The 24,268-nt window shown below is 44.4% G+C and overlaps 1 protein-coding gene across 3 annotated transcripts in view; it reads right to left on the reverse strand.

Moving 5' to 3' along the window:
• The window catches only part of GFOD2 (Gfo/Idh/MocA-like oxidoreductase domain containing 2), a 50,295-nt gene extending 26,954 nt beyond the window's left edge, over positions 1–23,341 (reverse strand). For 2 of the 3 annotated variants that reach the window (XR_012154448.2, XM_073307224.2), the window contains exons 1-2: positions 23,108–23,196; positions 2,681–3,024 (exon numbers count right to left, since the gene is read on the reverse strand). Coding sequence is in view for 2 of the 3 variants with exons in the window: in XM_073307224.2 (XP_073163325.1) it covers positions 2,681–2,939 (259 nt within the window). In the remaining variant the exon portion in view is untranslated. Of the gene's footprint in view, positions 1–2,680; positions 3,025–23,107 lie in introns of all 3 variants that reach the window. The other variant, XM_073307225.2, reaches the window with a different exon arrangement.
• Positions 23,342–24,268: the final 927 nt, after the last annotated feature.

Below are 24,268 nucleotides of genomic sequence, written 5' to 3' on the forward strand. Positions count from 1 at the left end.
CATTATCCCACAAAACCAGATGGACTTTACATCACAAAGATCTCTTTTATCTTTCAAATACGTAAAAACCCACCCAAGAGAGCAAATGAATGGCTCCCTCTTTATCTACTCCACAGAGCAACTCTTTAAAGGATCAGCGCGGTAGGTATTCTTGGTGTCCTGAACAAATTCTAATTTGGGTTTTTCTAATATTCTGCCTCCCTAAGTTCCCAAGCCATTTCAGTTAAATATGGTTCTTTTTGCTTTCTACCTTAAACTGAGGCATTCTATCAAGAGGTGGCTGCATTTCAGTTGTGGGAAATGTGAGAGACATTTTATGAAGTGGCTTTAGATCCTTTGGGATGAAAAGTGGTACATAAATGTAAAATAGTTTCTTGCCTTACTGGTTACTTATTAGTCATGCTGGTCTTAATTTTAATTACTGTCTAGGCATTGATCAGCTATGCCTTGCTCAGGGCTCGAAGTTAATACTACAATGTCACTTATGTTAGGATTGTACCCCTATGTGTTATTGGATTGTTGCTTAACTGTTTATGATTACCAATAAATTAAAAAAATGTAAAGTAATATTAGTGCCACCTGGCACCACTGCCTCCTCCCATGGCCAAACGGCTGACATGGCGAGACTGGCTTTCATTGCACAGCAAGCAGTCTAGCCATTCTCAGTTCCCCAATCTCCCAGCTGGTAAAGCACAATTATGCCCCCAGCCATATACAATTCCCTTTCAAAAAGGCTCTAGATGTAATGATTGCTACATTAATGTTGATATCCTAACAGGCATACTTGCCATCTCTGAGCCCATCATATAACAGGTGTTCGTCCAAAATTCTGGACCAAGGAAGAACATTCTTGGTAGTATGTGCATGCCTCCGGAATTTGGTCCCACCAGAAATGTGTTTAAGGAACATCCTAGACAAATTTAGAAAAAGCTGAAAGACAGGAGAACTAGTAATTACCTATTGACTCTGAAATGGCACATCAGACAGTCTTTAGATGAGAGCACTTTAGGGAAAATAAAAATAAATGAAAAGTAAATAATCCTCTGCTGTTCCAGAGGATATTTGATAATCTCTTAAAAAGCCATCAGTCCCTCTCTTTTCACCTTTCCATTAACTACATAAACACTTGTCTCACAACTAATCTTCATTTCATCTTCATTTTCTTCACCTTCTTTGATTGGAGTGATACCGTTTCATGTTTCCTTACCTTTGAGGAATGGGAGTTTTATTAACAACCTAAATTTGTCTCGTGTTCAGTTTAGTTTACCAGAAACGGTTCAAGCACATAAATTCATCTAACCTACAGAGAGTATCGTAGCAAGCGAAACAGTCACCATTTAAACAGCATTTAGAAGAGATTTTAGCATATTTCAAGCAACGAATTCTCACATATATGTTAAATTTTCCATCGCAGTAGTTCCTTGGGACCGAGGACTAGCAGTAGTAAAGCACTCAATACAAGTCTGACAACAACTTGAAGACAAAATCCAAAGATCACCTCCCCAAACATTTGACTGACATCTTAGAAGGGTTAGCATGAGATGTTTACTTCAAAAGCGTTACTTTAGCACAAAAATCTACTTAAAGGCAGAGAATAAAGGATTACCCTAGTTGACACAGCATGACATAATCTCCAGTCCTAGAAACCTATTCACTTTGAGCTTTATTAAGAGTCAACAAGAAGTCGAACTTTAGATTTACAAGACTATCTATAGGTACACACCACCCTGTATAAAAACATTAAGGTCAAGAAGTCAAAAGTTAGGAAGTTGGTGAACTCAAATTGCTTATGTAACCAGTTCCCAGTCTCCTTCTCCAGCCAGTCCCAGTATCACTCTGTCTCCCCGCCAGCTCTCAGCCCTCCCCTTCCAGAGTTCTTGTCCCAGTTCACTTCTTCCACCCTTCTCTTGGCTCAGCCTTTGTCCCCTCTGTATTTCAGTCAAGGTGATTCCTCCTCATACACCATGCTGCCAGGTGCCAGCAGAGGGAGCAACAAGAGATACTCTCCAGGCTTTCAATTCATGTGTGTAGTGCCATAGGAGCCCTCAGCAACTAGGAGCAGGGCAAGTCCAGCTCAACCCCTGGATGGAGCATGCTCAGTACTGAATTGTCGAAGACTTTAGCTCCCAAGCTCAGAAATCTCTTGAGCATCTGCAGATTTTTTTAAACCTCATCACTTGGCCAAATTGTGTTGTTTATTTATGTGAACAGCAAAATAAATACATAAATAAATAAATCAATCCCTGATGGGGTGGGGGAGAAAGAAGAGCCAGCACCGCACCACCACAGCATGGGGGCGCTAGAGCTTCTCAGCTAAACCCTTGTAAAAAAAATTTTGAACGTGGGCAAACAAAATGTATTTTGCCCTAATCTCATTCTCCAAAGTAGCTGACCATTTTTTCTAAAATTTTCCAAGACACCCAGCATGGGAAATTTCAGCCTAAACAGTTAAAGTTACGAGAAATTATAAACAGGGTCTTATAATGGGAAGTGTCAGGTCACTTTAACGACAGGCAGCACCTACCAGCTCCAAATACAACACCATTTCGAATGGCGTTTTTATAGCACTACTGATTATGCATTGACAAGCCAACAGCAACAAATTTAAATCTATTAGAAAGTGTTTTTTCAATCAGTCAAAAAAACCTTTTGCTCTGACTCAAAAGAGAAAACACAGTACCTAGAGCTTTCACAGCAATTTGCCGGGTTAGTGGTGGAGGGATGTTGATGCAAACCAAATCTACATCCTGGTGCAGCAAGACATCATCAGTCTGACTGGTGTAGAATTCAATGTTCATTTCCTCTGCTAGCCGCTTTGCTTCCTCTTCAGTCTTCCCCCAAAGTGCTTCGATGGAGAAACCCTCTGCTCTCAACAAAGGCACCAGTACCCGGGCAGTGCTGCCAGTCCCAAAAACGCCCACACCAGGAAGCATTTTCATTGCGTGTTCACTCAAGCCTTAGTGTCCATACGTAGACTGCCAACATAAGGTTTAGCTCCTCAGCCTTCCATCTCAACCACAGCTCCTAAAAACAGCAAATGTTACAGCTGGATATTACCAGAGGGTACATTTTTACATCAAATGCATTCACTACTGAATGTTAGGATCTACCATTTTGATGTCATATGCAAAATGCTGAGAGACTCACTCAAAGTGAAATCATAGATAAACCTAAGATAGAGCAGCAAAAACCAGCAGACTAAAAGGAGATCCACAGTGCCCATGTCTTTAATGAGAAGGTGTAACAGAGAAACAACATCTTAACAGGTGAGCTTCCAAGAGGCTACTTGGCTCAAGATGAAACACTGCATACTGAGATATTTAGTCTTAGCAGCTACATCTTCACATTAAAGATAAAGGAAAATACCATATGCCTCATTTTTTGCCCATTTGGTGCAGTCCCCAGATAATCTGGCATGGTTCAGTGACGTTTAGACATGCCAGACCTATGGTCTCTGTGTTATAAATGTAAATCTCTATAATCACACATAAGTAAATACACTGTTCTGAACAAGACATATTCCAAGTAATTATCTTAGTAAAATGTCAAGTGTGGTGGGTCTCTGTTTAACTAGTTTAACTTTAAGCACTAAAAATAAATGATACAAGAGGAGACAGTAAATGGTACAGCCACACTACAATTTGGGAATACAGTAACATCCAGACTGTTGATGTCAGCAGAGAAATAAAGATATTGGTTTTCATAGATTCCAAGACCAGAAGGGACCACTGTGATCATCTAGTCTGACCACCCTGTAAAAAACACAGGACATAAAACTTCCCCAAAACAATTCCTAGAGCAGATCTTTTTAGAAAAACAGCCAATCTTGATTTAAAAATCACCAGTGATGGAGAATCTACTAAGACCCTTGGTAAGTTTAGGAATGTAGGTAGAGAGAGAGGAATACGTAATACTAAGCACCCTTGTAAAGAAGAGACATAAAATGTCTAACAAAGAACCAAGGAGAATGGTACTACAGCCCTGCTAATCTTGGCATACTTTATATTACTAAAACCTCTCCTGATTGTAGATTCTAAGCCTGAGGCAGTAACCTTTCATATGAAGGGTTAAAGGGAAGCAAAGAACAAAGAAACCTATCAAGCTATTTAACTGTAGGGAAACTCAGTATCATCATTGCACAATAAGATTTAGTTAAAAACAAAGTTTTAACAACTAATATGATGAAAGTGTTCTCTTCAGTGAGAGCAAGGAGAAGGAGGTGTACTTAGTTTGCTTTTATTCCTTCCCACATTTTACATTCTATGCCTGATTCATTCCACATACCACCATTAGTGCCTTGTGGCAGTCCAAATATAAATTCTTTGCGCATCTGATGCCTAGCTGATGTAATTCCCTTCTGCCCAATTTCCACATCAGCAACTAACTAAAATACCCCTCAAAGTGTCTCTTAGTTATCATAGCATTGTTTATGTTTCACAGTGAGGGTACAGTACCTTGGTACATGTAAAAAGTACTTCAAGTTAAGCAGTGTGAAACGAAGCAAGCAGGGGGAGACATGACAATAAAATGAAGTTTTACAACTCTACTTTAACAGGAAAACTAATGGATAGTTTGTATTCCTGATGCCCAGTGTGTGGAAGGATGTTCCACAGCATTTGTCTATAAAAAGCTTCTTTCCATACCAAACACTGTCTCCTCAGTGTGTTTGTTCTGCTTAAGCTTTTTTACTCCAGCCAGGATCTCCCCTTAAAATTTGCTCCAGTGTCCCTGGTAGGAAGTTTTACTAAACTTAGTTGATTAGAACAGATAGAACATATTTTCTTGAACTAGTAGGTTATACAAGATCTTTCCCGTTGAATTTTAAATAAAAAGTATTTTATTACAAGAACCGCATGATCCTTAGCTATACAATTATTTTTGCTCACACACTATTTAAAGAAAACCTCAGTTTGCAGGTGTACAACAGATGAAAAATAGAGGGTGCAAAGCAGTTCATACTATATTTCTGGTTTAACATTTGTTTAAGGTACATAAAAGAAAAATGAGTTAATAACTAAATACAAATGTGAAATCAAATGAAAACTTGTTACATTTTTCATCTTCATATAAACAATTCCAGTTTATATGTAACTATGTTTTGTGAAAGATTGCCATATGTAATCTCTCCACATATCATCTTGTTTTATATATTCATTTTTCTGTTGCTGAAATATTTAATAAGACACTATTATGTTTCAGTTATATAACCCTTAATAATTTGATCAATGGTATTTTGCAAGCCCCTTACCAACCAATATACTTGCATTCTAAAAGATGATTGCCATCACCAATATACCAATGCCTGTTTACTTTCTGAGATGTTCTTGTCCTATGTATCGCTACACAGAGAGATATTATTTGTTACTTGGGCACCTTAACAGTGTTCCTTTAATAGGTTTTTATTTCCCTATAAAGTGGAAACATAGAAATTAAGGCTCTTACCACACCCCTCTTTCTCTAGATGCATCAATATGTTGACATTTTATTGATAAATAAAATATTTAAAAATTAAAATAAGAACTGTCTATACAGAGCTGACACTTTACTGAGCACCAGATTTTGCAACCTTTACTCATGCTGAGAAGTATCTTACTCCTTGAATAGTCCTCACTGACTATGAGTAGAGCATTGTTCTACTCAGTGTGTGAGTATGGGTATCACAATCCGGCCTGTTAACTGAAATGCGAGACCATATTGAGCAGCACTGTTAACCTGAGATTATATCCTTCGTTTCTCCTGCCCAATACCACATTACACCTGCTATTGCAATTAACTGATTTCTTCATCATCCATTACCGTGATTTATATTTTAATGTGCTTTTGCTGATCAGTTTACAGAACTCTTGTGGCTTTATCTCTAGTATTCCAACACATAAATGTGTGTAAATTTGTGTTTGTCTAATCTAGGGTTGCCACCTTTCTAATGGCTGGTAACCAGACCCCGAGGCCTCACCCCTTTCTCCTCCTCTTCCCCCAAAGTCCCACCCCTTTCTCTGCCAATTGCACCTCACATTTAAAAAAAAAAAAAAAAAATGGCACCTGGACACACAAGCCAAAACCCCAGACTGTCCAGGTGAAAACTGTACTGGTGGCAAAATGTACAGAGAACAATATATTTCATTGAACTATTGCATTTATATACTTTCAGCTTGAACAAAAGCAGAGAAACAGCTTGAGCAGCATATGCTTGTGCAAACTGTTCTTGGGGAACAGACAGACATACAATGCTGCTATGCCAATTTCATTTGTTTCAGTTCCAAACTATACCTTCAGGTTTGGCTGCATGACTAATTATAGAGATATGATGACACAATATCCTTGGTTTTGGATCTACTCTACATTTTACCCTAATATCACACACATGCACAAAATATCCCAAACAAATATCCAGTGTCAGTCAAAGACAAGGTCATGTAGCGCATTCTCAAGTTGTTCTCCCTGAGCCAGAATACCTTATTCCATAGCATTTGAATGGTGTCAGTTTAGTCCTTGATGTGTAATTCTGGATACTTCCCTGATTAAATAGAGTTAATTGTTGCTGAACCAAAATGAGGAAAAACTGAATTAAACCTGAGGGGTAAAACTGAAATATTGTTCTCTGTCAATTCAGCTCGTGTTTAAAATCTTTATGACAAGAGGACTAGGGTAGGACTTTTGGTAGGATGATTTCAATAGCAAGAAATAAATTTTACTACATCTTCTACACCCTTCTACTCTCAAATATTTTGTTTTTAAATAACTAAGTCTTTCTGGCCAAGGCTTGTCAGCATCAATATGCAAGTAAAGCACAGTTAAAACGTTATGAATTTTTCAGTTGTCAAATTTAATCTGAGTACTACAGTCATGTATTAAAACAAACAGAGGTGCAGTTATCTTGGATATCCATTCTCTTCTGATTCATTTTGAGGCACAGGGCTATGTCAGGGGTCATTTCAATTTGCAATTTCTTGTTTCCAAGCAAAGCAGTAGATTTGGGGTTTTTTTTTTTTAAATGTACCTATCCAAATACTCTAGCAGCACATACACCAACACATTTTACAAAGAATAAACCGATAATGGGGTAGAGACCAGCAGTAAAGGAGAGAGAAGTATTTGGGATGAGCTCCTAAGACAATGCAGCCAGAAGTCTTACTACCCTCTGATTTAGACTGTTGCTGTAAATGCACTTCAAGTAAACAATGCTTACAACTAAAGAAGAGCCAATGTTTAAACCTAAGCCTAAGCCGTGCAGGACATATTGCAGCAGATAACCTGTTCCTCCCATCTCTGTAGCAAGATTGTTCTACCCACAACTTTTGGAGTCACTCTACACTAGAATGGATGGCCCCACACTAAAATGGACATAAAACTAGAACTTTATCAACTAAAAGTAGCTCCTTTGAGGAAAGAGTGATTAGAAGAACAGTCAGATAAAGTACAGCGCAATGAGAACAAGCAGTCAGACCTTTTTAACTAATGGAGTGGTATTAAAATATTTCTGATTTATTATTATTTGTACTGCAGTAGCACCTAGAGGCCTAAGCCCCATTATACAGGGCACTGTAAAAACAATCTGCTTTGTAACTGTCCAGTTCTCTGGTTTTACAAACACATTTTCCTTTTAAACCTCTCTCTTTTCCCTGTTGCGTGAAATAACACAACAGAGGGAAAAGAAAAGGAGTACTTGGCCCTGAATCCTGCAAAGATTTATGCACATGCTTAACTTCAATCATGTTTAACACACGCTAAGTCTTTACAAGATTGTAACCTAACTGATAATGCAGAGGAAACCACAAAACTTAAAATGCACAAACTAAAAACAAATTTTCCCTTCTAAACTTTGAGAATTTAAGTTTTATTTGTAATTATACTCGATTTTCTTTTAAGGAGGAAGAATGATTTTTTAACTGGACAGAGTTCCTTTAAATGTTAAGTTTCAGAGTAGCAGCCGTGTTAGTCTGTATCCGTAAAAAGAAAAGGAGTACTTGTGGCACCTTAGAGACTAACAAATTTATTAGAGCATAAGCTTTCGGGAGCTACAGCTCACTTCATCGGATGCATCCAATGAAGTGAGCTGTAGCTCACAAATCCAATAAAGTGAGCTGTAGCTCAAGAAAGCTTATGCTCTAATAAATTTGTTAGTCTCTTAAGGTGCCACAAGTACTCCTTTTCTTTTTAAATGTTAAGTCATGCTTTCATTCTGCTGTTACTCTATGCTAAATTATGAATGGTCATTCAACATTGAACTGCGGACAAAATCACTGAGTCATAGAAAAAATATAAGTTTACATATCTTTTGGCTATGTTAACATGTTTCTTTATAATTACTGTATTCTTTTAAATTGCTAAAAGTGAATAAAAAGAAAATTAAAATAGCTTACTCTGCCTTAAACAATTAATCCATCAGAACAATCAGCAGCTCCCTAAATCCTCCTTACCCTCCCTCTTCTTAAAAGCCTGGGAAAATACACTGAACTTGTAAGCATGCCTCAAAGGTCAGACTTGGGCTTTGCTGGAGCAGGGGAGTAAAGCAAGCTTTAGAGCCCCTCCCTGAAACGTTCTCCAAGCAACATACTCAGTTAAACACAGAGGATTGTCAGTTTGTACGCCTCAGCTGCTCTCAACTGTAGTTGTCTCACATACAAATCAACCCAAAACTTTGAATTACACCCAAAATCAAAACTAGAAGCCAGTGCAAAGGAAGAACACAGCTGTGATGCAATCCCTGTGGGAAATATCACTAAGTACGAAGGCTGCCTCATTAGTTGAGGATTCCAAATATTAAAATGCAGCCCTACATTCAGAGCATTACAGCAATCCAATCGTCAAGTGATGAAGACCCATACGTCTGAACAAAATAATCACAGACTTCTAGCCAGGTGCAAAAAGAAAAAAAGCCTGGAGCACAACTGCAACCTAGAAAATCTGGCAACCAACAAGATTGCTAGGTTGCAAACTTGTGTGAAAAATAGCAAACATATTTCTTCCCTCAACCAAAGAGCTGAAACTACCTCCACTAAAAGAAAAGGAGTACTTGTGGCACCTTAGAGACTAACCAATTTATTTGAGCATAAGCTTTCGTGAGCTACAGCTCACTTCATCGGATGCATACTGTGGAAACTGCAGAAGACATTATATACACAGAGACCATGAAACAATACCTCCTCCCACCCCACTCTCCTGCTGGTAATAGCTTATCTAAAGTGATCACTCTCCTTATAATGTGTATGATAATCAAGTTGGTCCATTTCCAGCACAAATCCAGGTTTTTCTCACCCTCCGCCCCCCACAAATTCACTCTCCTGCTGGTAATAGCCCAAAGTGACCACTCTCTTTACAATGTGTATGATAATCAAGGTGGGCCATTTCCAGCACAAATCTAGGTTCTCACCCCCCCCCCCTTTTTTTCCCAAAAACCACACACACAAACTCACTCTCCTGCTGGTAATAGTTCATCCAAAGTGACCACTCTCCCTACAGTCTGCATGATAATCAAGGTGGGCCATTTCCAGCATAAATCCAAGTTTAACCAGAACGTTGGGGGGGGGGGGGGTAGGAAAAAAACAAGGGGAAATAGGCTACCTTGCATAATGACTTAGCCACTCCCAGTCTCTATTTAAGCCTAAATTAATAGTATCCAATTTGCAAATGAATTCCAATTCAGCAGTTTCTTGCTGGAGTCTGGATTTGAAGTTTTTTTGTTTTAAGATAGCGACCTTCATGTCTGTAACTGCGTGACCAGAGAGATTGAAGTATTCTCCGACTGGTTTATGAATGTTACAATTCTTGACATCTGATTTGTGTCCACTTTCTACAAGACATTACCCTATGATCCCACTGAGAGTTACCAAAAGTAACTACAGCATTTGCTCAAGAAACTTCCTGAAAAAGCACAAGATCAAATCCGCACAGACACACCCCTGGAACCCCGACCTGGGATATTCTATCTACTACCTAAGATCCATAAACCTGGAAATCCTGGGCACCCCATCATCTCAGGCATTGGCACCCTGACAGCAGGATTGTCTGGCTATGTAGACTCCCTCCTCAGGCCCTACGCTACCAGCACTCCCAGCTATCTTTGAGACACCACTGACTTCCTGAGGAAACTACAATCCATCGGTGATCTTCCTGATAACACCATCCTGGCCACTATGGATGTAGAAGCCCTCTACACCAACATTCCACACAAAGATGGACTACAAGCCGTCAAGAACACTATCCCCAATAATGTCACGGCTAACCTGGTGGCTGAACTTTGTGACTTTGTCCTTACCCATAACTATTTTACATTTGGGGACAATGTATACCTTCAGATCAGTGGCAGTGCTATGGGTACCCGCATGGCCCCACAGTATGCCAACACTTTTATGGCTGATTTAGAACAACGCTTCCTCAGCTCTCGTCCCCTAATGCCCCTACTCTACTTGCGCTATACTGATGACATCTTCATCATCTGGACCCATGGAAAAGAAGCCCTTGAGGAATTCCACCATGATTTCAACAATTTCCATCCCACCATCAACCTCAGCCTGGTCTAGTCCACACAAGAGGTCCACTTCCTGGACACTACAGTGCTAATAAACAATGGTCACATAAACACCACCCTATACCAGAAACCTACTGACTGCTATTCCTACCTACATGCCTCCAGCTTTCACCCTGACCACACCACACAATCCATCGTCTACAGCCAAGCTCTGCGATACAACCGCATTTGCTCCACCCCCTCAGACAGAGACAAACACCTACAAGATCTCTATCAAGCATTCTTACAACTACAGTACCCACCTGCTGAAGTGAAGAAACAGATTGATAGAGCCAGAAAAGTTCCCAGAAGTCACCTGCTACAGGACAGGCCTAACAAAGAAAATAACAGAACGCCACTAGCCGTCACCTTCAGCCCCCAACTAAAACCCCTCCAATGCATTATTAAGGATCTACAACCTATCCTGAAGGATGACCCAACACACTCACAAATCTTGGGAGACAGGCCAGTCCTTGCCTACAGACAGCCCCCCAACCTGAAGCAAATACTCACCAACAACCACATACCATACAACAGAACCACTAACCCAGGAACCTATCCTTGCAACAAAGCCCATTGCCAACTGTGCCCACATATCTATTCAGGGGACACCATCACAGGGCCTAATAACATCAGCCACACTATCAGAGGCTCGTTCACCTGCACATCCACCAATGTGATATATGCCATCATGTGCCAGCAATGCCCCTCTGCCATTTACATTGGTCAAACTGGACAGTCTCTACGTAAAAGAATAAATGGACACAAATCAGATGTCAAGAATTGTAACATTCATAAACCAGTCGGAGAATACTTCAATCTCTCTGGTCACACAATTACAGACATGAAGGTCGCTATCTTAAAACAAAAAAACTTCAAATCCAGACTCCAGCGAGAAACTGCTGAATTGGAATTCATTTGCAAATTAGATACTATTAATTTAGGCTTAAATAGAGACTGGGAGTGGCTAAGTCATTATGCAAGGTAGCCTATTTCCCCTTGTTTTTTTCCTCCCCCCCCCCCCCCCCCCGACGTTCTGGTTAAACTTGGATTTATGCTGGAAATGGCCCACCTTGATTATCACACACATTGTAAAGAGAGTGGTCAGTTTGGATGAGCTATTACCAGCAGGAGAGTGAGTTTGTGTGTCTGGTTTTTGGAAAAAAGGAGGGGGGTGAAAAAACCTGGATTTGTGCTGGAAATGGCCCACCTTGATTATCATACACATTGTAAAGAGAGTGGTCACTTTAGATAAGCTATTACCAGCAGGAGAGTGGGGTGGGAGGAGGTATTGTTTCATGGTCTCTGTGTATATAATGTCTTCTGCAGTTTCCACAGTATGCATCCGATGAAGTGAGCTGTAGCTCACGAAAGCTTATGCTCAAATAAATTGGTTAGTCTCTAGGGTGCCACAAGTACTCCTTTTCTTTTTGCGAATACAGACTAACACGGCTGTTACTCTGAAACCTACCTCCACTAATTCTTCCAATTCCTTCTTCCATTCCACAGCCGTCGCCTTCATTTTGTCTAGACCGAGTATCAATCTGCTCATTCTCAACCAAGCCCTAGTCTCAGTTAGAAATTGGTTGAGTAACTCCTCACGAAAGCTTATGCTCAAATAAATTTGTTAGTCTCTAACGTGCCACAAGTACTCATTTTCAATTTGTTGGGTCAGCCTAATATGGAATGCAGTAGATTCTCCATCACTTTAAATCTTTACATCAAGACTGGATGTCTTTCTAAAAGATATGATCTAACTCTACCACAAGTTACCACACTCCACATAGGGATCACCACATGAAGTTCTATGGTCTGTGCTACACAGATTATACAAGAGTGATCACAATGGCCATGGCTTGTTCTTAAGAACGATTAATCTCTGAAACCCGCTCAGATAATATTACACAAAGCTGGTGATATTCTGGATCTAAGGCTGAGCAGAACGTTCCAAGTCACAGACAGGCAGTTACATTCAGGGAGATTAAGCATATGATTCAATATGAAATAAACAAGTTTATATCCCAAACATTATACAGTTTCAGAAAGGAATTTGATATAGTCAACTTTAAATAGTTAATTTTTAAAAATGAGTTGAAAGTATTTGCAGGTCCTATCCCAGCCTTGAATGCCCCTGCCAGTTTTGTGGGTTACAGTTAGAGAATTTTTTAAAATGCGACAATCTTTCTCATTATACTCTTAGCCCGGCAGAAGAGTCTGTCCTATCTTGGGGGCCTCTCCTTTTGTCCCTCCAGGGCCACGAACGTGATACAGTTCTGTGGTGACCTAGAATCCTACTTCCGACGACTCTGACTCAAGGAATATTTCCAACACACCTCTGAACAACATACTAACCCACAGAGTCCTTCCTACCAACACTACAAAAAGAAGGATTCTGCGTGGACTCCTCCTGAAGGTCGAAACAACAGACTGGACTTCTACATAGATTGCTTCCGTCAACATGCATGGGCTGAAATTGTGGAAAAGCAGCATCATTTGCCCCATAACCTCAGCCGTGCTGAACACACCACCATCAACAGCCTGAGGAACAACTCTGACATCATAATCAAAAAGGCTGACAAAGGAGGTTCTGTCGTCATCATGAATAAGTTGGAATATGAACAAGAGGCTGCTAGGCAGCTCTCTAACTCCACATTCTACAGGCCATTATCCTCTGATCCCACTGAGGATTACCAAAAGAAACTACACCATCTGCTCAAGAAACTCCCTGAAAAAGAACAGGAACAGATCTGTGCAGACACATGCCTAAAACCCCAACCAGAGGCATTCTATCTGCTTCCCAAGATCCATAAACCTGGAAATCCTGGATGCCCCATCATCTCAGCATTGGCACCCTGACAGCAGAGTTGTCTGGCTATGTAGACTCCCTCCACAGGCCCTAAGCTACCAGCACTCCCAGCTATCTTTGAGACCCCACTGACTTCCTGAGGAAACTACAATCCATCGGTGATCTTCCTGAAAACACCATCCTGGCCACTATGGATGTAGAAGCCCTCTACACCAACATTCCACACAAAGATGGACTACAAGCCGTCAGGAACAGTATCCCCGATAATGTCATGGCAAACCGGGTGGCTGAGCTTTGTGACTTTGTCCTCACTCAACTATTTCACATTTGGGGACAATATATACCTTCAAGTCAGCGGTACGGCTATGGGTACCCGCACGGCCCCACAGTATGCCAACATTTTTATGGCTGACTTAGATCAACACTTCTTTAGCTCTCGTCCCCTAACGCCCCTACTCTACCTGCGCTTTATTGATGACATCTTCATCATCTGGACCCATGGAAAAGAAGCCCTTGAGGAATTCCACCATGATTTCAACAATTTCCATCCCACCATTAACCTCAGCCTAGATCAATCCACACAAGCGGTCCATTTCCTGGACACCACTGTGCTAATAAGCAATGGTCACATAAACACCACCCTATACCGGAAACCTACTGACCGCTATACTTACCTACTTGCCTCCAGCTTCCATCCAGGACACACCACACGATCCATTGTCTATAGCCAAGCTCCAAGATACAACCACATTTGCTCCAATCCCTCAGACAGAGACAAACACCTACAAGATCTCTATCAAGCATTCTTAAAACTACAATACCCAGCTGTTGAAGTGAAAAAACAGATTGACAGAGCCAGAAGAGTACCCAGAAGTCACCTACTACAGGACAGGCCCAACAAAGAAAATAACACCACCACTAGCCATCACCTTCAGCCCCCAACTAAAACCTCTCCAGCGCATCATCACAGATTTACAACCTATGCTGAAAAATGATCCCTCACTCTCACAGATCTTGGGAGACAGACCAGTCCTCGCTTACAGACAGCCCCCCAACCTGAAGCAAATACTCTCCAGCAACCACACAACAAAAACACTAACCCAAGAACCTATCCTTGCAACAAAGCCCAACTCTGTCCACATATTTATTCAAGTGACACCATCATAGGACCTAATCACATCAGCCACACTATCAGAGGCTCGTTCACCTGCGCATCTACCAATGTGATACCTGCCATCATGTGCCAGCAATGCCCCTCTGCCATGTACATTGGTCAAACTGGACAGTCTCTAGGTAAAAGAATAAATGGACACAAATCTGGACAAACATCAGGAATCATAACATTCAAAAACTGGTAGGAGAACACTTCCACCTCTCTGGCCACTCAGTAAAAGATTTAAGGGTGGCCATTTTGCAATAGAAAAGCTTCAAAAACCGACTCCAATGAGAAATTGCTGAGCTTGAATTAATATGCAAACTAGATACCATTAACTTTTGAATAGAGACTGGGAGTGGTTGGGTCATTACACATATTGAATCTATTTCCTTAAGTGAAGTATCCTCACACCTTCTTGTCAACTGTCTAAATGGGCCATCTTGATTATCACTATAAAAGTTTTTTTCTCCTGCTGATAATAGCTCACCTTAACTAATTAGCCTCTCACAGTTTGTATGGCAACTTTCAACGTATCTGTATGTGTGTGTATATCTTCTTACTATATGTTCCATTCTATGCATCCGATGAAGTGGGCTGTAGCCCATGAAAGCTTATGATCTAATAAATTTGTTAGTCTCTAAGGTGCCACAAGTCCTCCTTTTCTTTCTCCTGTTGCTGTGTGAAAGATCCAAGAAAGCTATAGGGAAAAACTAACCATACACAAGGTGCTGTCACACACACAAAAGCTGATGAGAGAGATTTCCCCCTCAAATCCTAGAGTTACTGGTCATATCAAAGATTATTGTAACAAGTAAACATTTTTCATATTAAAGTGCTATTTCTAAACTGAAGGTGTACCTGTAAACGCTTGCTTTCCCCCTCCCCACACCAGTTCTGTAATAGCTGTGACATTATAGCACAGGGTAGGGCAAACTTTTGGGCCGAGGGCCACAGCTGGGTGGGGAAATGTGTGCAGGGCTGGGGCAGGGGCTTGGGGTGCGGGAGGGAGTGCGAGGTGTGGATGGGGGGTGCGGTGTGCAGGAACAGGCTCAGGGCAAGGGATTGGGGCAGAAGAGAGGGTGCAGGGTATATGAGGGGGCTCAGGGAAGGAGGTTGGAGTGAAGGAGGGGTGCGGACTGCAGGAGGGAGATCAGGGCAGGGGGTTAGGATGCAGGAGGGGTGCGATGTGTGGCAGGGGGTGCAGGGCAGAGGTTGGGGGTGCACGGGGGTGCGGGGTGCAGGCAGGGAGTTGGGGGGCGGGGTGCAGGAGGGGTTCAGGCTCCGGCCCGGCGCTGCTTACCTAAAGTGGCTCTGGAGTGGCAGTGGTGCGCACCGGGGCCAGGGCAGGCTCCCTGCACACCTGCCCTGGCCCCACGCCGCGTTGCTCCGGGAAGCGGCCGGCACCACATCCCTGCGCAGCCCTTGGGGAAGGGGTAGGCACAGGGCGCCGCGTGCTGCCCTTGCCACGCCTCCAGGTACTGCCCCCGAAGCTCCCATTGGCTGCGGTTCCCCATTCCTGGCCAACGGGAGCTGCAGGGGGCAGTGCCTGGAGGCAAGGGCAACGAACAGAGCCCTCTGCCTCCTTCAGGGCCCCAAGGACGTGGTGCCGGCCGCTTCCGAGAGTGGCACGGGGCCTTTGGCACCATGGGGGACAATCCCACGGGCCAGATCCAAAGCCCTGACCAGCTGGATCCAGCCTGCAGGCCATAGTTTGCCCACCCCTGTTATAGCATAATATGTAGCACGTTTCAAACAGTAACAAACCCTCACAATCCCCCTGTGAGGCAAGTACTACTCCATTCTACAAGTTGGAAAAACTAAGATAGGGAGAAGAGAAATGACTTGCCAAAGTTCAAATGGTAAGTCAGTACACAGACCCCTGTGCTGCGCTAAGATCACACCTCCCCATGGTGTGTGTTGGGGCTTCAGGGCATCACTCTGGGAGACTTCAGTACAAGAGGAAAACAAACAAACAAAAAATCTTAGGCACCCTGAACACCCATTTTTCCTACTACAATTTGAGGCATCCAGCATGTTACCTTATTTAGTGAATTTCTGATGGCACTTCGCTGCCCTGAACAAAAAGTCACCTTTAGGTTTTCTCTATGATATTGCTAATTTCAGACTTTTTGCACGGGTACAACTCAAAGCCTTTTTAAAAAAAATTACATTTGCAGGACCTCAACAAGAGGCAAGGCATCTGAGGTAGTGTTTTGTTTTGTTTTTTAATTAATTTAGTGCAGGGGGAATGTGCCAGATCGACACGGTGGAGATCAAAATCTTGTGTCTATGCACAAAACCTGTACCTCATGGATTAAAAACAAAAGGGCATACCTCTCTCTCTCTCCCCCTCACTCACACACACACACACACCCCTCCCTGCAATTAATAACCTCTCTCAATCTCAGTCTGATGGCGAAAGGAAAGTTTAATTTCTGGTGCTGATTCAATACTTCACCTCTCTACTAAGTTCAAACAAAGGGGCCAATTCGTGCCAGTTGTCAATGTGATTTATGTGCTTATTTTTATTCGATGTTTATTTGTATTTATTTCACACAGGCCAAACAGCTGGACAGGAACAATTTTCAGTCACCTCCAACATGGACATAGGTGAGTTTTGTTTTGTTTTTTTGAAGTTTAATGTATCATAAACTATACCATATGAATAGTCAACTACTGTGCATTTGTGTAGCATTTATACTAAAGATTGATGGTTATAACAACTCTGTATTGCTGTCTGAACAGTATATACTGTGTTGCCTCAAGCATTCTGCATTCACTACACGGCTGACTATATTGGTTCCAAGGGAGCCATTACATATTTGCTCTATAATCTGATCTTAAAAGAATGTTTGCTGATATTCAATAGGCAAATACAACCCCAGTTATAAAGAGTCCTAGGACAGGTACCCATACAACCTTATGTTTTGCTTAGACACTCCAGTATACCCATTTCTGTGAATTACAGGCAGTATAGGAGAGGTATTACAAGCAGAATATGAGAGGAATGCAGGCAGACCGAGAGAAGTTTGAAAAAAACACATTATTTGACTCTCCGAAGAGAAAAAATGTGATCAAAATTGAAAGTGGCAGTTCATTCTCTGAAAGTTGAATAAGGGGTTCAAATCCATCAAGTAATCAGGAGAGGCTGCTCATAAGGAAAAATAATCCACTTTATCGTTAAAAAAAGTGTCGAAATGGATAATAAATTTGTGTGCACCTATATCCTGAAACGAGACTCTCTCAAATACGAGTCAGTCTTTTCAGATCAGGGAAAAGGTATATTGGCTGCACACAAATGAAGTTTGTATTTCTATTGCTCTTGCAGCACCTGTCCTACAGATAAGAGTCTTCAGTCTCCAAGGCTGTTAGACTGGCACCTTTCATCAGCATGGAATTCACATAAAAAAAAATCACTCCAACATATAGTTAACACGATAAAGTTTAAACTATAGGACATAGGATGTGTTTTAATACAGCCAAATACAAAGTTATACATCTAGGAACAAGGAATACAAGCCGTGCCAACAGAAGGGGGGTTGTATCCTGGAAAGCAGTGGCTCTAAAAAGGTCCTAGAGGTCACAGTGGGCAAACAACTGAACATGAGCTCCCAGTGCTGCACTGTGGCAAAAAGGGCTAATGTGATCCCCAGATGTATAAAAACAGGAGTAGCGAGTAGGAGCATGAAGCAGATTTTACCTCTGCATATGGTATGGATGAGTCAGGTACTGGAATACCGTGTCTAGCTCTGGAATCCACATTTTTAAAAGAATGTTGAAAAACTGGAGAGGGTGCAGAAAAGACAAAAATGATTTGGGGATTGGAGAAAATGGCTTTTTTACGGTGAGAGATTTAAAGAGCTGTTTTTAGTTTATGAAAAAGACGACTGAGAGGTGACTTGATTACAGTCTGTAAGTATTTTCATAGGGAGAAAATACCAGATACAAAAGGAGTCTTTAATCTAGCAGAGTAATACATAAAAAGAACCAGTGGCTGGAAACTGAAGCCAGACAAATTCAAATTAGAAATAAGGCAAACATTTTTAAGGATAAGAACAAAATACCAAGGGAAGGGGTGGATTTTCCACATCTTGATGTCTTCAAACCAAGACTGCCTGGATATCTTTCTGGAGGGCAGGCTTTAGCCAAACACAAAAGTTACTGGGCTGAATACAGGGTTAAACAGGTAAAAGCAATATTCAGCAGGTCAGGCTAAATGACCTAATGGTCCCTTCTGGAAATTAAACTTTTTGAATGAAAATCTTGGTGGGAATCTTCTTGGATTTTGTGTATTTCTGTATTTTATGGCTTGCCTCAGACGTAATAAACCTTATGAGACAGTCTAGGAGGACTAGGCATGGGAAAGATTAATGGACAAAGTCAAATATGAACTCAAGCAAACTCTAATATTGTATTCAATAAGTTCTTATACTACAGTCATCGCTCTAGTACCAGAGCACCTTCTTCCTGCAGTAAGGAAGATCGCTACACAGCTGTCATGTTTGTTGTCTCATCCTCTCCCAGGGGAGAAGCATGTACAGTAAATTATCTTGGTTTAGTATATTTTCAGGTTGTTGGTTTTAATATACATGTTGCTATATATTTATGTCAGGGAAGGCAGGATCAAAGAAATGTGCGTTGCACACTTGAAGCAGAAGGTGGTGAGGTTCATCATGATCCACATTTCTCCGGCCCTGCCTCCTCACTTTGCAAGCAACATTAAACGTTTATTAACCAGAAGCATTGTGGTTGCTTGTAAATAGATTCCTTTTGTATAAAAGAATGGTCTATGATAACACGAATTTTAACTATCCTGAAAACAAAATACACTTTGGTTTATTCTGCCATTATTATCCAGGAAAACCCATTTGTGCCTGATGATAAAGACTGTGTCACATCTTTGCACTTCTGCAGATCAAAAGATGTCCCTGAATAAATTCACCGTATCTATCAGTCTGGGAGCATGTGTAATTCCGTGGCCAAGTTAATGATAGAAAGGAAAGGGAGGTGTCATTTGATATGTAAAAATCATAATTTCAATGGTATCATCCTCTGTAACATGGCAAGTGGAGGGACTTGCTGCCCCCTCAGCTCCAGATCCTTCAGTTGGTGGATATTTTTATAATATAAGGTCTCTGGAAATGGGTCAAGTTAGGTATCATTCGAAAGCCCTTTCTCCCACAAACACAAGGTACAAAACATGACAAGTCTAAAACAATTATGTAAATATATATTCAAGAAAATGTTTAAAAATCAACTTTTTAAAATGATATGTTAAGACATCTTTAACAGGTAGTCCTCTCAAAGTTAATACAGTAGTCGGTCAGTCAAGGGCCACAATTTATCAATTAATGCTCAGATCATCATACCTGATCAATTTTTTTAATGTTAGAAATGACTAAAAATGGAAGGAGTGCTTCAAGTTGATTTGCCATCATCAGCAAAAAAAGAAGACAGTCCACATGGGTTGGTGGGATTTTTAAAAAAAGTCATAAAAATTACAGCTTTAGCTGGCATTATGGGATGGGGACAATTGCACGCTGGGAAGCTGACCCCTTGCTCATAGTCATCCCCGCGCAACTCATTTCTGCCCCACTATCCATTTCCAAAACTTCCCAACAGAGTGTGCTGGACAGTGGTGTGTTGCACGCTAGGATACCTCCCATGGTGCACTACACTGTGCATCAACACAAGCACTCCGGGTGAGTATGCACAACGCCGATGCAAGCAGCCAAGTATGCACACTCACGAGCAATATACTAACAGTGGGCTGGCTTTATGCCAACATAACTTGCGTCAACCAAAGTTTGCCGTATAGACATGGTCTTAGACTATATCTACTGCACAGATCTGAATAACTGAAGTGCTTTTGACAGAACTGTTTTAAGCACAAACTATTCACTGCAACCACACTAGCCATACTGAGTTGTATTCTGAACCATGAAGCTTTGTCCTATGTCCCTACTAGTACTGCTCTGAACTACTTCAGTTACAGTTCCCTCTGGGTACCTATCCCATAGTTCACTACACACACAGAAGCAGTGGACTCAGATTCTGAAAGACTCTGGTACACTATGGGACAATAGCGGGAGGAGTATTTGAACAATTTCAGTACCATTCCCACTGGCAGTAGATGCATGCAGGCTGAATTGATTCAGACTAAATCAGGTTTGCTTTCAGCGACACTAAATACTGGGTTGAAAAGGGGTAACAAGTGGCTAGTCAAAGTTTGGGGCCTTGGATATTTTCCAGTTGGAAGTAGAAATTGATGAAGTCTGATATTTTCTTTGATGCAATCTTGTTTATTTACAAAGAATGTACAAAGTCCTGTGTCTCTGACTATAGAAGGAACCAAGAACAAAAGAACCTTTTACTGAGCTTACATAGCCAGCAAGCCTCTTTATTTAGCCAATACCAGACCCAAAAGCTCTCTTTCTAGCTTTTTCCAGGGTCAAACTTTGCTTACAGGCTCCTGATTGGCTTTCTCGGCTGGCCTCTCCCTCTCTTTTTGTTCTTGTAGGTTTTCATTGTGTGTGCATGATCTCTCCTCCCACACAAACACCACCCCTACCCAACACAACAGTCAGCCAAAAGTCCTGGGTGGTTTCAGACACACCTTTTGCTTTAGGTGTAGCTTATGCTTAGTTATGTTAACAGAACTCACACCTATCAACCTCAATGGGGTCAAGATTTCACCCAGCTCATAACAGTACTGACCCAAATGATATTGTGTATGCGTGTAAACAGTTTGAGCAATTTTACATGCAGATGTAAGGAATGTTACAAATTTGCTAAGGGGCACCACATAGCTCTTGCAAGAGTAAATTTTCTCTTATGTAGAAAAGATATTCAATCTCAAAATACTTTACAAATAATCTACTTTTCAAAGTGCCCCTGAGTTGGTATTAACCCCATTTTACCAATGGGGAAATTGAGACTTGCCTAAAGTCACACAGGAAGTCTGTGGCATTACCAAGCACCTCTCCTTAATTCCTTTTCCAAGCCATTTTTCCGTTCTTTTGTGCCTTCATTTATGGAGTACCTGCACTGAACATCCGCTATACACTTAAATAAAGAGTTGCGACATGGTCTACCGCCGTCATGCTATGTATGAACAGAGCCCACCTGAACCTGCTGTGAGGAAGGCGAAAAAACCCCCACTGCACCTTGCCAATATAGTGGTAAGGGAAAAATTCCTTCCCAGCCCCCCTTAGTGGGGCAGCTAGCGTAATGCCACAGGACTCCTTGTTGCTTTTAACAGAACCTAGATCTCCAAACACCCAGTCAGTCCTGTGCTTTAACTGAAAGTAACATTTTGAACGATGGTGCATCAATGGCTATCAATTATTCCAAGAGCAGATACGTAGCACTACTGACCTTGTTTCACATCTGCTTCTATGCTCCTTACTTATGGGCTGTTCTCCTAGCACAGCAAATTCTTACCCATTTCAATACAGAGCTCATGGGCAGATGGGAAAAGAAGAGAGGCAACACAAAGGATATGCAAGTGAAAAGGCTTCAAGACTAGAGTACTCACCACTAAAAGTCCACATTTGTCAATTACTACCCCACAGTGATGGCAGAGACCTATTCTACTATAAGGACAAACTAGAGCACACAACATGTAACTGGGAGAAACTGCTGACAAATGCGGACTTTTCCCAGCCATCGCTATGTGATTTGCTAGTTTCAGAGTAGCAGCCGTGTTAGTCTGTATCCGTAAAAAGAAAAGGAGGACTTGTGGCATCTTAGAGACTAACCAATTTATTAGAGCATAGCACCCTCGCTCAGCACCACCCCCAACTCCACACTCCCCCAGCACCCCCCCACCCCCTCCCCTCGCTCAGCGCCACCCCCAGCTCCGCGCCCCCCACCCCCTCGCTCAGCACGCCCCCACCCCCGCGCCCCCTCGCCCAGCACCCCCCCAGCTCCGCACCCCCCACCCCCTCCCCTCGCTCAGCACGCCCCCACCCCCGCGCCCCCTCGCCCAGCACCCCCCCAGCTCCGCACCCCCCACCCCCTCCCCTCGCCCAGCGCCACCCCCAGCTCCGCGCCCCCCACCCCCTCGCTCAGCACGCCCCCACCCCCGCGCCCCCTCGCCCAGCACCCCCCCAGCTCCGCACCCCCCCACCCCCTCCCCTCGCCCAGCACCCCCCCAGCTCCGCGCCCCCCACCCCCAGCACCCCCCCAGCTCCGCACCCCCCACCCCCTCCCCTCGCTCAGCACGCCCCCACCCCCGCGCCCCCTCGCCCAGCACCCCCCCAGCTCCGCACCCCCCACCCCCTCCCCTCGCCCAGCGCCCCCCCCAGGTCTACGCCCCCCACCCACCTGGCTCCGCGCCCCCCCCCAGCTCCGCACCCCCCACCCTCCCCCAGCACCCCCCCAGCTCCGCATCCCCCTCCCTCAGTACCCCCTCCCCTCGCCCAGCACCCCCCCAGCTCCGCGCCCCCCACTCCCTCCCCTCACTCAGCGCCGCCCCCAGCTCCACGCCCCCCACCCACCTGGCTCCGCGCCCCCCCCCAGCTCTGCACCCCCCACCCCCAGCACCCCCCCGCTCCGCGCCCCCCTCGCTCAGCACCCCCTCCCCGCTCCGCGCCCCCCCAGCTCCTCCCAGAGCCCCGCCGGGCGGGTCTCTCACCTGCGGGCCGGAGGCGGCACGGGGCCGCGGGCTCGGGCAGCGAAGTCCAGCGGCCCCGTCTCGCTCCCGGGCGCATCCTCGCGGGCCGGGCCGGGCCGGGCGGGGGCGGGGGCGCGCTCCCGCGGGGCAGGAGACAGACGAGGGGGCGCGCTCCCGCGGCGCCGGGCTGAGTCCTGGGCGCGGCCCCTCTGTGGCAGCGCGCGCCGCTCAGGCTCTGCGCGAGACGCTCTGCCCACCCCGGCAGTTCGCGCGCATGCGCGGAAGGGTGGGGGCTCTTAAGCCTTAAAGGAGCCGCGTCCAATTTCACAGGCCCTGCGCTAGGCCGCCTGCAGCAGCAGCGGCAGGGGGAGCCCGCGGGCGGGTTACAGTAGGACCCACAATAAAAGAGTGGGGGACCAGGGCCAGATCCACAGACTGGCACCCGCGCAGCCTCTCTCCCGGCCCTCCCCAGGGCACAGTGACCCCGCAGCACAGCCCGCAGCCCCCCCAGCCACCAGTGCATGGCGCTGACCCCAGGGACAACGCCCCCCTTCTCGCCCCCTGGGCTGCACCCCCCAACCTGCCCTTCCGCGCCCAGCCCCCACCCGGCACCGGCACCGACCCCGACCCCTGGGGCTGCACCCCCCAACCTGCCCTTCCCCCCTCCCTCAGACTCACTTCCCACCTCAGCCCCCCCCACCCCCTCTCAGAACCCCCCACCCCCTCTCACCCTTCCCCCACACCCAGCCCCCACCCCTGGGGCTGCACCCCCCAACCTGCCCTTCCGCGCCCAGCCCCTCCCTCAGACTCACTTCCCACCTCAGCCCCCCCCCACCCCCTCTCAGAACCCCCCACCCCCTCTCACCCTTCCCCCACACCCAGCCCCCACCCCTGGGGCTGCACCCCCAACCTGCCCTTCCGTGCCCAGCCCCTCCCTCAGACTCACTTCCCACCTCAGCCCCCCCCACCCCCTCTCAGAACCCCCCACCCCCTCTCACCCTTCCCCCACACCCAGCCCCCACCCCTGGGGCTGCACCCCCAACCTGCCCTTCCGCGCCCAGCCCCTCCCTCAGACTCACTTCCCACCTCAGCCCCCCCCACCCCCTCTCAGAACCCCCCACCCCCTCTCACCCTTCCCCCACACCCAGCCCCCACCCCTGGGGCTGCACCCCCCAACCTGCC

This window comes from Lepidochelys kempii, chromosome 12, assembly GCF_965140285.1.
Source record: "Lepidochelys kempii isolate rLepKem1 chromosome 12, rLepKem1.hap1, whole genome shotgun sequence".
Lineage (NCBI taxonomy): Eukaryota > Metazoa > Chordata > Testudines > Cheloniidae > Lepidochelys > Lepidochelys kempii.